Source organism: Panicum virgatum, chromosome 2N (genome assembly GCF_016808335.1).
Source record: "Panicum virgatum strain AP13 chromosome 2N, P.virgatum_v5, whole genome shotgun sequence".
NCBI lineage: Eukaryota > Viridiplantae > Streptophyta > Magnoliopsida > Poales > Poaceae > Panicum > Panicum virgatum.
In genome coordinates this window covers 62,773,982-62,789,958 of record NC_053146.1, presented here as the reverse complement: position 1 = coordinate 62,789,958, position 15,977 = coordinate 62,773,982, and the positions used below count along the sequence as shown (strand labels likewise).

The window sequence follows — 15,977 nt, the reverse complement described above, 5'->3', positions numbered from 1 at the left end:
AAGAGGGAGGATTCAATTTTTTTTCAGCCTTAGGGGGGGCCGTGGCCCCTGCTAGCCCCCCCTGGTTCCGCCGTTGCTGCAGACTGCCCTGATGATCTAGTCCCTTCAATTCTCATCAGATGGCTTCGGATGGTTTACCCAAGTGTATATATATATATAATATCCATGTGCACCTCCTATTTAAAAAATCATAAAGCTAGTGCCACATCAGAATTGGACACACTAGGGCGAATCCATAGTATTTCTCGATGCAGATCCAACAAGGGATCGAGATTGTATACTAGCAGAGGCTTAGTGGAATTGATATATTTTTGTGTGGAATCATTGTACCACCATTAGTCTCTGGTTAGATAAACTATGAGGCGTCCAGCCTCAAATTTTTAAGTGACGTGATAGTACGGTACAAATTTTATTTAAATAAAGGAGTAGAGACACGTATCCTCTAGCTATCTAGTGATACAAGAAATTGTGAAGTATTGTATCCCCATCCATCCGATTATTATATAATCACTTCCTTGATATCTTATTGACCGATCACTACTATCCCTGAAATGGACAAAGACGGTTCTAGATTTCTAGTATTTTATTGATCGACTGAAAAATTAATAGTTTTTTTCCTTTAATTGATTTCAGAGGAGTAGTCAAGTCAAACTAACTTAGCATCTCGAACTATGTAACTAGCTTTTGAATGTTGGGCATGTAGCACTTCTCTTAAAAAATAAAATATGTTGTTAGCATCTAAGATAGCGCAGATTCTCAAATTCATGGCCGCATATATATGTGATTATTTTAGTAACTGAAAGACAACTTATTTCTTAAAATTTTAAGTTCTATAGGTCCATTAAAAATTATAAACAAAACAATGAATTTGTATAGGCATGTACAGAATTTCGTTGAAATAATTCGTATTTATTTTTCTATTACATTCAGACAATGTATAAGTTTTATTTTATTGCAATTTAGCTAGACAAGAAATGGACGATGGGTGAAACAAGCAGGAGGCTTTGATATGCTCTGGAAAATAAGATGAGACAAGCGGACATGGTTTAATAAAAGAATGGAAAAGATGACTGTGAGAAAAGGGCAAAAAGAGCAGGATGACAAAAGAATGTTCTGCTTTTTCGAGAAAAAGAGCATGCTTTGTCCTAAAGTCTAATCTCCATCAAGAACAAACAGAAAAAAAAGGTGAAAGAAGCCATCCAAAAAAAGTCCTAGTATAAATCCACTATTTGCCATTTGAGCTTGAGTGCATACAACATGCTGGAAATTAAAATCACAAAGTGTGACATTTTTTCCCCATGAACTATATGTATAGCCTGAAAAATCACAAAAGAGATACTTTCTCCATGATCTCTCATATATCCGTATGTGATATGCCCCCAACTGTACACTAAGTTAGGCATATGCTAAGAGCTAGCTTGAACATCTAACAGAAGTGAAAGGAATGTGGGGCCACCAGAGACACACACAGGGAAAAAGGGCCAAGTAGTGACAGATGTAGGAAGGGACAAAACAACCTGCATGAGAGCATAGAAAACAAGCCATATGCATCATCATCTTTGGTCATTGCTTAGGCCATGTGTGGTCAAATAATCAAGGAGTGTGCGTTATCGTAATGTGTGGCTTTGCTTGCCCCCTTTTTGATCTACCTGTGAGTGTGTGCTAAGGTCATCACCCTACTCAAATGATATGCTATTAGGTTGGACCCAGCGATCAAGGGGGCGTTCATGAATAGACCTGCAATATGCAGACAAGATAATTTATCCTGGAGATGCGTATACATACATACATATATGTATATATCCTTATCATAAGCCATGAGGTAGAGGTAGAGCTCACCATTTGGGTTACATGCATGCTTCAGAAATGGTCCGCATAGCAAGGGCGCGGACCACAAACTTGTCTAGATCTACACAGGATTATGTGGATGTCGATACTGATACCATTTTCTGCATTTGATATTTTGGGAGATTCGTCATGCTTGATTTGCCATGTTGGCATGTAATTCCAGTATCAAGAAAACTGTGTAGTTAGTGTATGACTAATGGGATAACTATAAGATAATGTTTGGTTGGTGACTGGTGAGACAGCGCTTTGTCAAATTTATATGTTTGGTTGCCGATGAAAAATTGAGAAAATTAACATATCTATTTATCCAGTATTCTAACTCGGTCATGATATTCAATCAGTTTACCATTCAAAGAATAGTTAGATGAACAACAACTCCCCATACTTAATAGTCGAAGGCTCAAACCCCATGCAAGAAAACTCAGTTTGCTTTCTTTCCCTCTTGGGTTTATTCTGCCAGTAGTCTCCAAGGGTACTTTTTTTTTAAAAAAAATCTCCTGCTTTACAGTGCTGGTTGGTTAAAAAAGATTCCTGCAACGGCTACATGCTTAGGTAATCAGTGAGTGAGAGAGTTCACCTGCCCAAGCAAAACTAATCAATTTAATCAACCCGAGGAGGGGTCCATCTCCATGCGCCTTTGGGCGCGTTCAAGAGACCACCACACCACCGGAGGAAGTCGCCTACACGTAAGAGCATGGGCCTTAACCCCAAGTGGATCCCAATAAACAATCGGCCACAGGGCGAGCGCATCAAGCGAGCTGTCCCTTTTAATACGCGCGCTTATTATTTATTTAAATATATATTTGTAAAAAGAAAGTTGGGGCGATAGCAACGGCGCCCAGAGAAGACGAGGACCAGCCAAGCAACGTGCAAGAAACAGCTAGAAGCTGCTCTGCTCGCTTTCTTTCCCTCTCCCGCGTTATAAAAGCGAGGCAGTTGCGTGGTGCGTTTCTTGGTGGGCTTCCGCTTCTTCCTCCACCGAGCGCGGAGCTGGCATCGAGTGTGTGGGTGTGGCGTCCCGGCCGACGGCGAAGATGACCCCTTGCCCCTGGTGCGCTGGCCGGAGAAGAAGTGCTCCATGGCGGCGGCGGTGGCAGGAGGGGCGGCGTCGGCGTCGGCTGGCCGGGATCAGCTAGCTGTGCGTACCTGCGCGAGTGGGCGTGATGCGTATATTGCCCAAGAGTGACAAAGGTACGTAGAGAGCTGGATCGTTCGCTGACGGTTCTCGTCTCCCACACCGCCGTTGGCGCTGCGTCGTCGCCGCCGGAGGTGGCTGCACCGCGCGCGCCGCCGATCCGCCGGTGAGCGACGGACGGCTCCGAGCCAAGCTGGCGCCCGGCGGCGGCCGTACCCGTAGTGGTTCTTCATGGTGCTCCTGCTCCGGCCAGCGGCCCAGCGCCATGGATCTCCGTGCCACCACCTCTGCTTCCTGCTCGGTGCCTGCACGCATGCAGGCTTGCCGCCGATCCACAATCTTCGACGGCGCGAGCATGGGGACGGGAGCCGGCCGGGATTGGTCTTCCGGGGCTGCGGTGGCTGTGTTCACTCCCCTCCCATTCCTCCAAATTTTTCATCACATCAAAATAACATCGAAGCATTAAATATAATAAATGATTTATACATAAATATATGAAGTATTAAATATAGATAAATAAAAAAATTAATTGCATAGTTTTGATGTATGTTGCGAGACGAATCTTTTGAGCTTAGTTAATTTATAATAAAATAATATTTACTATAAACAAACAAAAAATACTACAATATATTATAATGCCCGATGTAACCTTTTCTACAGCCGGAAAACACGCAGCTCGAGGCGGCCTGCCGGCGACCTCAGCCAGTCAGCCGGCTTCAGGATCTGCGGTGCTGTGCCACGCTCTGATGCTCGTGTTCCTGTGGCCTTCCTGTTCTTGCGACATCCATCTTCTGTAATTCTCTTGCAATTTTTCCTCGTGCAATTCTGACTAAGGCTGACCACAGCGGAGGGAGCAAGAGCAAATTTGTTTCCTCCTCGTTTTCCACGCTCTCTCTGTCTACAGTGCCAAACAGTACATCTACAATGTCAAACAATGTATTTGCTCCTTCATTTACTCCCTCCACTATGGACGGTCTAACTTAATCCTCTTTTCTCTGCTCTGGACCTGGACTTCCGGCGGCCTAGACTCTACAATGTTATCTCTCGCACTCTCCCTCACACAGTCACACTGTGCTGAAAAGGAGGGTAATTGACGGTGACAGAAGCCACATCAAAGTTGTTTCCTCTCAATAAATCCTGCAGTCAGTCATGATCGTCACACAGTCGACCTCGATCCTACGGCAATCCAAGTCTACCGACAGAGTCCAAAATGGGGGAAACCGCCACCAATTGACAACATCATCATCGTCTCCAAACAGCAACACGCATGTGCTCGCCGTGACGGCAGATGTACAATAATCTTTTTTTTTAAAAAAACATTTTACCGCGCACAAAATTACAGAGCGTGCTACCGCACTGTTACTACCTGCTAACCTACCCTGACGGCGCACGCTAATCCTCATCAGTTGCCGTCCGTACCGATAATTACAACCCAGCAAAACAGGATTTCCCAGGGGCCTTTTCGTACCAGCGCGTCGTCGCACGCTACGGCACCCCCCGGATCGCACATTCGCACGGCCCCCGCGCACCGGCCGGTGGCCCATCGCTCTCGGCCTCCACTTTGTGCTCGCACTCGCCGACCGTACGCTCCTCGCCACAGCCGGGCACGGCCGCAGAGGATCCGGCGCGCGCGGGGCCCGCCGCCCCTACGACCACGTGCCCCCTCGCCAAGATCCGGTGCTCACGTGAGGGGCGTGTGGGCCCCGCACACCCCCCGGCCAGCAGCAGCCCCACACGCTCTTCCCACCACCGAACGAACCCGCTCGGCCCCACCGACCGAGCGCGGCAACAGGGGGGAGAGAGGGGGAAGGAGGAACAGCCGCGATTGACACGCCGGCCGGGCCCACATGTCACTGGGCCCGCGAACAGGGAAAGGCGCGCGAGCGAGACGAGTCCTACTTTTCCTCGCCACCCCCTTTTCCATTCTCCGTCCACGAGCGAGCGAGAGAGAAAAAAATAATAAAATTTAAAAATTAGAAAATTCGGCTTATCCTCTGCGCGGGCCCGCCACATCCGGCCTTTTCTTTTCGCGGCGCCGGGGGGGGGGGGGGGGGGTTCGGCGGTGCTCGACAGCCCATGGTGGACCGCGCCCACGCGTGCCCCCGCCTCGACCTTGCTCACGTGGGGCCCAACCACACTGTGACCTCGCCGCTAACCGCCGGAGCTAACCTAACCGCGCGATCGATCGAGCAGCCGCAGCCGCAGCCGCAGCCGCGATCCATCCAGCTCGACCGGCCGGGCCCACGCGGGTCGTCTCCCCGCCCCGCCGTATCTGTGAGGCCCTGGATCTGGCGCTGGGCGGCCCCTGTGCGGCGCTGTGAATTTTGACCCCCGCCCCCCATAGCGGCTGGCGGACAGCCACCCAAAAGCGTGCCCGGGCGTTGATGGGCTGCCATGCCTGGCGCCCCCTCCTCGCTTGCCTTTTTATTGGCGGTGTGGGGGGTAGAAAACGGCATCCACACGTGTTCATATCGGCCCAGCGCGGCGAGGAACCCGTGGGGAGGGAAGCCTAACCCAACCAATTTCTATCCAAATTTACCGCGACAGCTCCGTTGTCCGTTCGGATTCAAATTTTGTATATTTTTATCTAATCATTTAAAAGTACTAGCGCGAGTAGAGATCGGTAGAAATGGTGACGTCTCCAGGAACCATCTATTTCCTGGTGGACAAGTACGTGACCCCACTGTACTAAATTGACTGGTCTTGTTCGAGGGAGGAAAAGAGGGGGAAAAATTGTCCGAGGGAGGGGTAAATCTGTACTTCATATTTTATTCGGAGTAGGCGAGTGGTGCGGTGAAGGTTGGTGGCTAGTGGGGCTCCCGGCGTGACGTCAGCCGAGGTGCCACGTCGGCGCCCACGAGCAGAACAATAAACAAAAGCGGGTGTGGGGCCCGCGCGACCTCCCTCCTCGGCCCCACCGCCACTGCCTGCCTGGAGACTTTCCTTCCCTTTTAAACCCACCCACAGCAACCGGTGCCAGGCCGCGCCACGTCGGAACCCCCGGGGGTGTAAAACAGCCCTCCTCCGGCCATGTCCAGATCAGGTCCATCCGTCCGGGTGGGGCCCGCCAAAAGCGGACAAGCCCTCCATTGAAAATCATTTTCCCCTCCATTTGCTGCGGCTAGTACTCCAGTGCGGATAATTTATTTATTGATTAATTTGCAGGTTAATTAATTGAATGAAGGAACGGGGGCTAAATGGCGCCCTCCTCGGCCCGTCCTCCACCCCACCCACCTGCTATTGCCGGTGGGCGCTTAGATTTTTCCCAGGCGCGGGCGACCGCCACGTGTCGGTCGCGGCCCCATGCTTGAGGCGGAAGGAAGGGCGGAGCGGAGATTTTATTTGCGGGTCGGGGCGCGTGGGCCCAAGGCCCGGATCCGAGGGCGGCGGGGCGCGCCACGGTGGCGCCGCGTCGCCGGGGCCGTCGGATGCGGGATCGCCGGGCGAGCGGATCTGGGCCGTCCGATGCGGGCGGGGGCAGCGACAAAAAGAGGATGAGGCGAGGCGGGCGCCTAGAAAGGGAACCCGACGGGAGGGAAGCGGCCAGACGACGCCCAGACCAAGAGAGAGAAGGCACGCAGCCGGAAAGAGAGGGAGAGGGGAGGTGGAGAAGAGGAGGGAGCCTTGCAGCGCGGGTGAGGAGAAGAGAGGCCACAGCCAAGTAGCAGCAGAGAGTTGTTGAGGAGGAGCCAGCGAGCGAGCGAGAGCCGAGGAGCTCTCTCCTCCGCCGAGTCCTCGGCGGCGGTGCTAGATTCGCGAGGATTCCCGAGGCGCTGCTCCCCGGATCTGCGGCGAGGCGGCGGTGCTCGTCGGAATCCGGCGAGGCGGCGGTGATTTGCCGGGGATCGGCGCCGCATGTCTCAGATCTGAGATGGACAGGATACGGGACAGCAGGAGAGGCGGCGTGTCCGTCGCGGGCGGGCCGCCGCCGCGGAGGCGCCTCAGGAGCAACGGCGGCGGCAGCGGTGGCGGCGGCGGGGGCCCCAGGGACTCGCCGCGCTCCGAGCGCCGCCGGGGCGAGCGGCTCATGCTCAACGGCGGCGGCGCCGGCGGAGGCCGGGACGACGCCGACGACACCTCCGACGAGAGCCTCGGCGACGACGACGACGACGCCGAGGAGGAGCTCGCGACGCGCTACCAGCCCTCGGCGCGGCGCTCGCCGAGCATCGCGCCTCCGCCGCCCTCGCCGCCGCAGCCCGGCGGCGCGCACCACCACAGCAGTAGCAGCAGCGGCGGCGGTGGTGGTTACCACAACAACCACCACCACCACGGCCAGCAGCAGCAGATGCAGAGGAAGGGCGGTGGCTCCAATCCGAAGAGCCCCATCGTCGGCAAGGCTGTCGACGAAATGATCGGCGTGCCTGTGCCAAGGAAGGCTCGCTCTGGTACGCACGCAGCGCACCGTAAAGCGCGGATTTTTCGGCCAACCCGTCGGTTTCTTCAGCATGGCTAACGCTAATCTTGCTTGTGCTCTTGTGTCCCTGGCAGCTTCTACGAAGCGCTCTTCACACGAGTGGCCTGTCCCTGGCGGTGGAACCAGCGGAGGCGGCGCCGGAGACGGCTCGCAGATCCAACGGCCGTCGTCACGGCCGATCTCCCCGCCGTCGGCCTCAACCACCGCCCCTGCTCGGAAGAAGCTGGTGCGTTCCTGAGCCCAGCGGTATCCATCTCCTTGCATATTTCCTCCGCTCTCCCGCTTGATTACTGATTTTTCTTCTCTTCCGCTGTGCCTATCAGAAACCACTTGGTGGCGGAGGGAGCAGCGGTGGTTCAGGGCCAGCGCCGAAGCAGCGGCCATCGCCGTCCCCAGCACCTTCAACAACTCCACCACAGCCGCCGCCACCAAAGATTTCGAAGTCTCCATCTTTCATCCAGGAGGAGATCGAGGTCGCCGAGGTGCTGTTCGGGCTCACCAGGCAGTTCCCGTGCCCTCCCAAGCAGGAGAGCAACCACAAGCTGGAGGTCAGAGATGCGCCGGAGGCCAAATCCGGGAACTCCTCGCCGGCTCCCTCGTCTTCTGGCGTCCGACCGTCAGATTCTACCTCCCTTTCCACTATAGGTGCGTAGCTCTTTCCGTTGGTGGTTTTGCCTTCGGTGCTCCCTTCCCCTTTCGCCAATTTTCTTCTTTTTTTGCGAATTTTGTCGATGGAGTCTCATCGACTCTCCCGCCGGCTGTTGCAGCGCCAAAGAGGAAGAGACCGCGGCTGGTGAAGTACGACGAAGACAGCCGTCCGGCGAGCCCAGCAAAGCCGGAGTTGGCAGAGTCGTCCTCCAGGCCGGAAGCAGCTTCCACGGCAAGATCAGAAGGAAAGACATCTACGTCCGCGGCGGCAGAAAGTGGCACCAGTGCCGCCCCTGCTGCTGCCCAACTCGAGAGTTCACGAGAGCCAGAGAAGATAGAAGACCGTGGTAGAAGCAGAGATCCGGAGCTCCGGCCCGGCGAATCAGATCGGCGGGATCACAGGCCAGAGAGCCGGACAGAACCGCCGGCAGCACCTTCAGGCAAGCCGGACGGTGAAGCAACGCCGGTGGGCTCCGAGGCCAGGAACGGCGAAGCTACAGCCACGACAAAGATGTGGGCCTCTTGGATTTTTATATTATTGGTGTTGCGATAACCATTATTGTTTTTGGATTGTGCCGATCTGATTAGTATATTCACAATTTGTGTGAACGATTTTTTTCCAGTGAGCTGGCAGCGGATGGCGCTCGGCAAGAAAAGTTTTGCATTGATCTCATGGTGGGTATTTGCTTCCTTGTCCATGTGTGTGTGTTTGAAATGGTCTTGCGGAATTTGTTGGGCAAGACTGAAAGCGACAATTTTTGCCGCAATTGCTTCTTGGTGTTCTGGTATCTTTTGGCTCCTTTTTCTGACTTTTTTTTTCGCCTGATCTGTTTATTTTTCCTTCCAGGCTCCTCCTCCTGGGAAGCTATCTCCTGATAGAGATGGCTTCTCCGACCCTGATGCAGATAAGAAAGGATTGGATTCTGAGATGGACATGGTGAGCACTTATGTTTCACCAATTCTTTTGATTGGCATCATCAGCCGGGGCGTTGGATATTGATTTCCATTGGATTTTAACATACTTTTTCCTTTGGTTCCATTCAGTTGGGGAGAGGAAATTCTGAAAAGAAAGATGGTGAAAGGACTCGAAGGGGGCTGGATATTGATTTGGAGGACCATAAGGTGCAGAGAATTCCAGCTGATGAGTTCACACCTAAGAAACTAACGCTGCAGTTGGATTTGGAGAAGCCCAGCCTTGGTGATGAAAAATCACCATCGGAGCGACGGCAGCCGCAGCCACCACAGTTGCAGCAACAGAAGCCCTCAAAGTCCGAAGTAAAGCACGAGAAATCTGGTAAGTGTTGGCTGTTCTAATTTTGCATTTGGTCCGTGGTCTTGGAAAGATGTTTGTTTCCTTTTCTTGATCTGAATTTTCTTTTGTGTTGCAGCTATACCTGCTGTTACACCACCTATGCCAATACCTGTTGGAGGCTGGCTGGGGAGTTTCCCACCTTTCGGGTGAGTGTTTTTAGCCGCTGGATGGGTAATGTACACAGAGGGCTCTGCCCAGTGTATTGGTCTCTGATGCTTGCTTTGTTTTGTCTTGGCAGTTACATTGGTCCAGTCCCAGGACTATCAGCAGCTGGTCTTCATCCCATGGACGTCAAGCCAGGGTCTTCTAGTGGGTTACATGTATGTATTCTCTTGTCAGTCGCCTGTGGTTATCTGCATTTGTTTTTCTCTCACTCGAAGTCTTACAGCCTTCTGAATTGCAGCATGCTGCGTTGCTTCCACCACCAACACGTTCAAAGCGATGTGCTACGCATTGCTACATTGCACAATTTATCCAGCACCAGCAGCGAGTTGCAAAGATGAACTCTTTCTGGCCACCGGCTGCCGCGGCAGCAGCGGCCGCTGCCGCTAATAGACCAGGGCCATTCTTTGGTGCGAGACCATTCAACATGGGTGTTGTACCACCAACAGATGCGGCCTCCCTGCTTGTGAACCCAATGCAGGGGAGCTACCCTGTTAGGACCCATGCTCCAATGCAAGAAGCAAAGGCTCCTTCAATGGCTACCTCACCATTCCAGGGGAGTCTCTCAAAGGATAAAGCGCCAGGCAATGCTGCTGGTGCTGAATCAAGTCAAAGGAAACAGGCCCCTGCTCATGAAACACAGCAGCAGTCCACCCCGATGCCAAACATGCTGGTATGTGAATATGGGAAATTTTGATCTCTTTGTTTGGTATTTAATTACAAAAGTTTTCGGTTGCATTTTTTCTTACAAGATGTTTCCATTTTTCAGCAAGGCCCAGCATTTATCTTTCCCTTCAATCAGCAACATGCTGCAGCGGTGGCAGCTGCAAATGCTGCCAATCGAGCTGGGGATGGAAAATCTTCTGGAGCCAGCAATACAATGCCACCATCTGCCAGTGCTCATGCTTCGGCAGCAAACCCTGGTGCTGCGGCCATGAACTTAAGCTTTGCCAACTTGCAGCCGGATGCCCAGTTCTTGGCGATCTTACAGAATGGTCCCTACCCGTTCCAGGTTGCTGCCCATGCTGGAGGGCCTCCATCATATCGAGGCATGGCACCGCCAGGCCCAGCTGTTCCATTCTTCAACGGGCATGTGTACTCTTCTCACATGCTGCACCCATCACAGCAGCAAGGTGCACAGCAACAAAGTCATCAAAAGAACCCAATGCCAAGCTTGTCCAGTTCATCACAGAAGCATCAGCCACAACAATCCCAAGGGCTATTAGGATATGCACCAAATGCTAATGCAGCTGCCGCAGCCAGTAATTCCCAGAATTATTCTGGTGGCAACCAGCGCCCTGTCCTACTATCTGGCCTCACACACCGACAGGAGGGTGACAAGACTGGGCAAGATGGCCCATCGAGTGATGACAAGTCTCACTCTCAGAAGGGTGGGTATGAACACAATTTTTCTGTTCCGGTTCATCTTCCAAATTTTGCAATGATGCCAGCTGCTCAAGCTGCTGGCAGTCAGAGTGAGAAAAAGTTAAGTGAACACTATCACCAGCAGCAGCAGCCACAAGTCAGCCGTGGCCAGGGTGTGAGGATCGATCTTGCCTCATCTCAACCTTTTGTGATGCCCTTTGGCTCCATTGGTCCTCCAGGATCTGCCCCAACTGGTCTCGACTTCTCTGCATTGGCGCAGAACCATGCAGTTTTCCAAAGCCATCAAGAAGCAGCACGGCATGGTTATCCTCAGCTAAATTTCGCTGCAGCTCAATCTGTCCAAGCCACACAGAACAAGCCCCAACATCAGATCACTGGAGAAACCAAACCAGTTGCTGCGGATTCATCCTCCACACCGAGCGCTGGAGACAGCGAGAGAAAGAAATCGGCATCTACCAAGTACCCGGGTGAATCACAGCAGCATTCACTGTCCTTCACTAGGACAGAAAGCAAGTCTTACGTGGCTCCTTTCCTTAGTGGCAGCACAAATGAGAGCTCGTCCCGCACCTTGAGTCTTATTGGAGCAGAATCTCCAAATGGTTTTGGTATGGGAAGTAAATCCACGAGTTCTTCCACCCCTGCATCTACACCAGCTGCAGCTTCGTCCACCATTTCTCAGCAGCAGCACCAGCACCAGCAGCACCAGCATTTCCTTCAAATGCACCATAAGCATCAGCAGCTGATTCAGCAGCAACACCATCTGAATCGGCCCAGGTCTGCTGCACCAAGTACACCAAATAATGCAGGTGGGTACCCAGATCGTCTGAACATGGCGAGCTTTCAGAATATGATGTACCCAGCAAGTGCTACCCAAGGGAGAGTTCAGTCTCCCCAGTTGAAGGCGTCCTCAGGTAGAGGGACACCTTCATCTGCTGCGACGACCCCCCCTGCTGCTCCACCGTCTAATTTGATTGTGATGAAGAACAGTGGTCTCCACCAGCAACAATCAAAAGTTCCTATGCAGGCTCTCTCCACACCTGGTCACCAATCCCAGAGTTCTTTAAGCATGAGTTCATCAAAGATGGGGCCTTCTTTAACTAACCTTTCTACCGGAGGAGGGGATCTATCTCGATCTTCAAATGCTCCTGTGGCATCAGGTTCACCATCCAATTCGGTGTCCAAAAGTACTGGTGGCAGCCCACCTGCCACTGGAAGTGCAAAGGGTGTTCAGCAGCCTGTACAATTGCCATCGCCACAACAGTCAGCCAAGAACCCTGCTTCGTCGCCCAGCTCCAAGTCAACTCCAACAAATCACTTCAGTATGGCAATGCCATCGATCCTTGGCCAGCAGCCCAATGTGTCACCCGGTTCCAATGCAGGGAGCAAGCAGCAGTCACACATGCCCCCCACGTCAATGAAACAACAGCCGTTCCCACAAGGGCATTTCTTCATATCCAACACATACACACCACAAGCTCCAGGAGCAGGTGGCCCTGCCGCCCTTGGCCTCTACCAGAAGCGCCCGGGTGACAAGGCGCAGCAGCAGCAGGTGCCCCATCAACAGAATGCCATGTCAGGTTCGTTCATGATGATCTCCCTCTGCTCTGATTCCATCAATTTCCCTTTGTCGTGCGACCCCCTCTGATCGAAGGAATGCTCTTGCAGCTGCCGCTGGCAATAACATGAAGGCGCTTCATCCTCCTGGAGGCTTTATGCATCTTGCGTCAGCTGCCCAGTCTGCTGGCGGTGTACCACACTCCCACATGTCGGCAGCGCAGTTGACTTTTGGAGCAATGCCGATCCCTGTAAAACCCACAAGCGATCAGAAGCCTGCTGCTGGTACTTGACTGATTAGATCTGAAGTACAAAAGAAGCTCATACAGTTCGGTTCTTTTAGCTTACAGGGCAAGTTCCTTTGTTCATCAGGAAAGTAGACAATCCGGACGCCCATGCTTTGGACGAGCTCTTGGGATGCAGAAGACTCAAGGAGCTAACTATTCAGGGGAAGGGCGAACGGCGGCTACACCTCCCGGATGCAGAAGAGGAGAAGCAATCGCGACAGCAGCGGTGGCTCGAAGAACCCACTTGGCTGCTGTGGTGATCACAAAGGGTGGCGCGCCTGTTCCGTCCTTGCTGAAGCCTTGCTAACTTAAGAAGTATTCGGATTTCAGAATGGTTGATGGGAGTGATACTTTTGTGTAGTTGGTTGGTTATCCTCCCATGGCGGAAAAGACCGGAGGTGGTGCATAGAAATCTCTCTTTCTTATCCCATTTTTATGCATGGATGGATGCCCAAAGTCGGTCTGTCTCCCTCTTGTGGCATTGCTCTTCTTTTTCTTTTTATTCTAAGCTTAACTGGTGGAGGAAGGATTCAATTAGAATGCAGGATCAGGTAACTTTGTGATGCAGTTGTTGGTGCTCCCATCATTTATAATCTGCTTGGATTGTTTTAGCTGTTAGGAGAGAAGGAAAAGTATCTACCCCAAGTAGACTAGGGCTGGCTTGACCTGTTTCCGGATTTGTTGTTGTAAGTAGCTTTGGGGAAAGGAAATGAAATGAATGAATGAAAGTGACTGATTATGGATGTAGCTCTGGTCTATGCGATGACAAATTATTGATGGCTGATGACTGTTCAGTGCTTATCCGAAAGCCCAGTGCATGTGGGTTGCCCGGCACCAGCGTCTCTGCTCACGATTTCTGTGGATTGCGAGGCGCCGTGCTCCAATATCAGAGAGAAAAAAGATATGAACTGGAGACCCTGGAGTTGTAGGAGAACACACGTGCATGTGCCCGTCACCGTTCGACGTGCGGTGTCGCGTCCAAAAGTATCCTGGAGCCAGCAGCACCACCACTCTCTCTCTCTCTCTCTCTCTCTCTCTCTCTCTCTCTCTCTCTCTCTCTCGTCATCCCCGTCTCCGTCTCCATCCGGCGAGCACAGGCAGCAGGCTCGTTTGGCGTTGACGCTTTCCCTGCCCGAAGTGGAGGTGTGCTGCGTTGGGGCCGCGCACCCTGGCGTGATCCCGGCTGAATTTGGCTCTCCCTTGCCCAGATCCCGTGGCCTTCGCCAGCTCTGGTGGTGGCGACTTGTGTGACTGCTGGAAGCTGGATGGATGGATCGTTGTCCAGCGCAGGCCGGGCCGGTAGAAAGCTTTCACTCCTTGGCGACTGGCGTGGCGAGCCTGGACTCAGCGGGCGGGTAGGTCGTCGCAAGATCTTGAAGGCGGCCGGGCATGGCCCGCCGGCGGTCCCTGTCGATCTGGGAGATGATTGCCGTGGAATTTGGGAGGAGATGGCGGCGTTCTCCGCATCCCTTTTTAGCAGGTGCGATGCCGCGGTGGCTGACTGGCCGTGGCCGTCGCCGTCGATGGCGTGGCAAAGGCGAGGAGGTTCCCTGCAAGTAACAGATTCTGCCTGCGGATTATCATCACCGGGTAGGCACGAGATGTGACTTGGAGGAGGGAACGCAACGAAGTCCCTCTCATCTCGTGAAAACGGAGCGGTTGCCTGGTTGTGGTCAAAGCTGGTTCTTTTTTCATTCAGTAGTTAACCTTCCACTCTCGTGCTGGTTTTCGTCGGCCGTTTGATGAATTGGGATAGAATAGGCTTGTGAGTTGAGTTCAGTCACAAAAAAAAAAGAGTTGTGAGTTGTTACGCCTCTTCCTGCACGTCAGTGCATCGTCTTTCCATGTGAAGTTCGCCATGCTGACTGGCTTTGTTGACCTCACGCCGCTCCGGCGCTGGGGGGCAGCTCCCGACGGCGGAGCAACATGTTTGTTGTCGTTGTCAGCTGATACTGACGGTTTTCCCCAATAATCAGTAAGAAAACACTGTTTTGCCTATCCACTTTAGTGAGCTGACATTGATCTCCAGTGAAGCTGACACCGGTGGCTGCTGCGGCTGGCTCCGCCCCTTCCCGCTGGACCGTCGAGAGCTCCTGTTGCTAGCCGGTGACTCGGGGGCTTCAGGTTGCTTCAGGGCCAAGGCTATCAATAACGAAAGTTTGTGCAGCACTAGATCTCGTCTACCACATATGTCAGGTGTGTTCTGGCTCGTTGCTACAGTGAGACAGGTCTTAGAGGTAACCAATCTTCACCATGTATGGCTAGTGTATTGTTAGTTATCAATTCGAGTAGGTCGGCACACGTATGATGTGGCTATCGTTGATCTGCCGTAGAGACGTGGGGTAGAGTCTCCTTGGATCACCTGACGTCCTGATCCACGCCCACCCGGTTATCCTACACCCGGTGGCGTCGTCGGCGCGGAGCTCCGCGCTCTCTGGACTCCGGTTCAGTTCGCCGCGAGAAGATGCGCGAGGCCGGGGAGAGGAGGGCCCCAGAACCACCAACTCCTCCACGGCTTGATTGAGACGGGGCCCGGGTCCAGGCGAAGAGCCGGGCCACAAATCTCGCCGGAAACAGAAACCCAGAAACCGGTGACCACCGCCCCGGCGATGCATCCATGAACCGGTGACCCCGCCGCATCCACGGGCACCACCGGTCGACTCTCGACTGGACACCGCCACCTCCCGCGCATCGGATCCCGAGACGGCGGGTCCGCCCGACCGGCAGGATTGGCGCGGCGGCCGGTGGAGACGGGAGACCACCAGCCTCCAGCCACTGTTACCTCTTCGACCTGCAGCTCGGTCCCGGCACCAGCAGGCGGAGGGGCCGTGGAGTGGAGCCGAAGCCGACTAGCCGAGCATGCTCATCGGTCAATCCTCTCCTCCCCTCACCGGACCAGCTCGCCACTGCTCCGGGCACTGTACGTCTCTTTACCAGTAGGGGTAACCGGGCAAGCTTGCAGGGCTGCAGCTGCCTCTGCAATCATCATCAAGACGCGCTGAATATTCACAGGCGGGCGCAGCTCGTCAGCTCGTGGCACGGCCGCCTGTCTCTGCCTCGGCTGTACGGGCCCGTGATTTGCCTGGGCGCCTGGCTGTCTGCCGCATTTTTTGTTTTCTAATCTTTCTCGCAAAAGGTTTTCACAAATAGACCCTTAACAAAACGAATTGCGTCTTTGAATCCAAAAGGTCGGCGCCATAGCTTGTGGCGCCGGCGCCATAACCGGTGGCG

At 53.4% G+C, this 15,977-nt stretch overlaps 1 protein-coding gene across 2 annotated transcripts; it reads left to right on the top strand.

Annotated features, from left to right (window-relative positions):
* Positions 1–6,522: 6,522 nt before the first annotated feature.
* LOC120661735 (protein TIME FOR COFFEE-like) lies at positions 6,523–13,493 on the top strand. Of its 2 annotated transcripts, none has more exons than XM_039940653.1 (13): positions 6,523–7,368; positions 7,472–7,623; positions 7,721–8,042; positions 8,165–8,558; positions 8,669–8,720; positions 8,893–8,982; positions 9,090–9,339; positions 9,434–9,503; positions 9,596–9,677; positions 9,746–10,192; positions 10,289–12,482; positions 12,571–12,744; positions 12,832–13,493. In XM_039940653.1, the coding sequence occupies exons 1-13, from the start codon at positions 6,855–6,857 to the stop codon at positions 12,837–12,839; spliced, it is 4,749 nt and encodes a 1,582-aa protein (XP_039796587.1). In that variant the 5' UTR covers positions 6,523–6,854; the 3' UTR covers positions 12,840–13,493. The 2 variants fall into 2 exon arrangements, with proteins under 2 accessions (XP_039796587.1, XP_039796589.1); XM_039940655.1 differs by having other exon boundaries at positions 6,855–7,368; positions 9,761–10,192.
* Positions 13,494–15,977: the final 2,484 nt, after the last annotated feature.

Coding starts and splice junctions, on each gene's coding strand:
- LOC120661735 (XM_039940653.1), top strand. CDS start 6,855: ATGGACAGGATACGGGACAGCAGGAGAGGCGGCGTGTCCGTCGCGGGC. Junction 8,983..9,089: donor TGGATTCTGAGATGGACATG/GTGAGCACTTAT, acceptor GGTTCCATTCAG/TTGGGGAGAGGAAATTCTGA. Junction 9,678..9,745: donor GGTCTTCTAGTGGGTTACAT/GTATGTATTCTC, acceptor GAAGTCTTACAG/CCTTCTGAATTGCAGCATGC.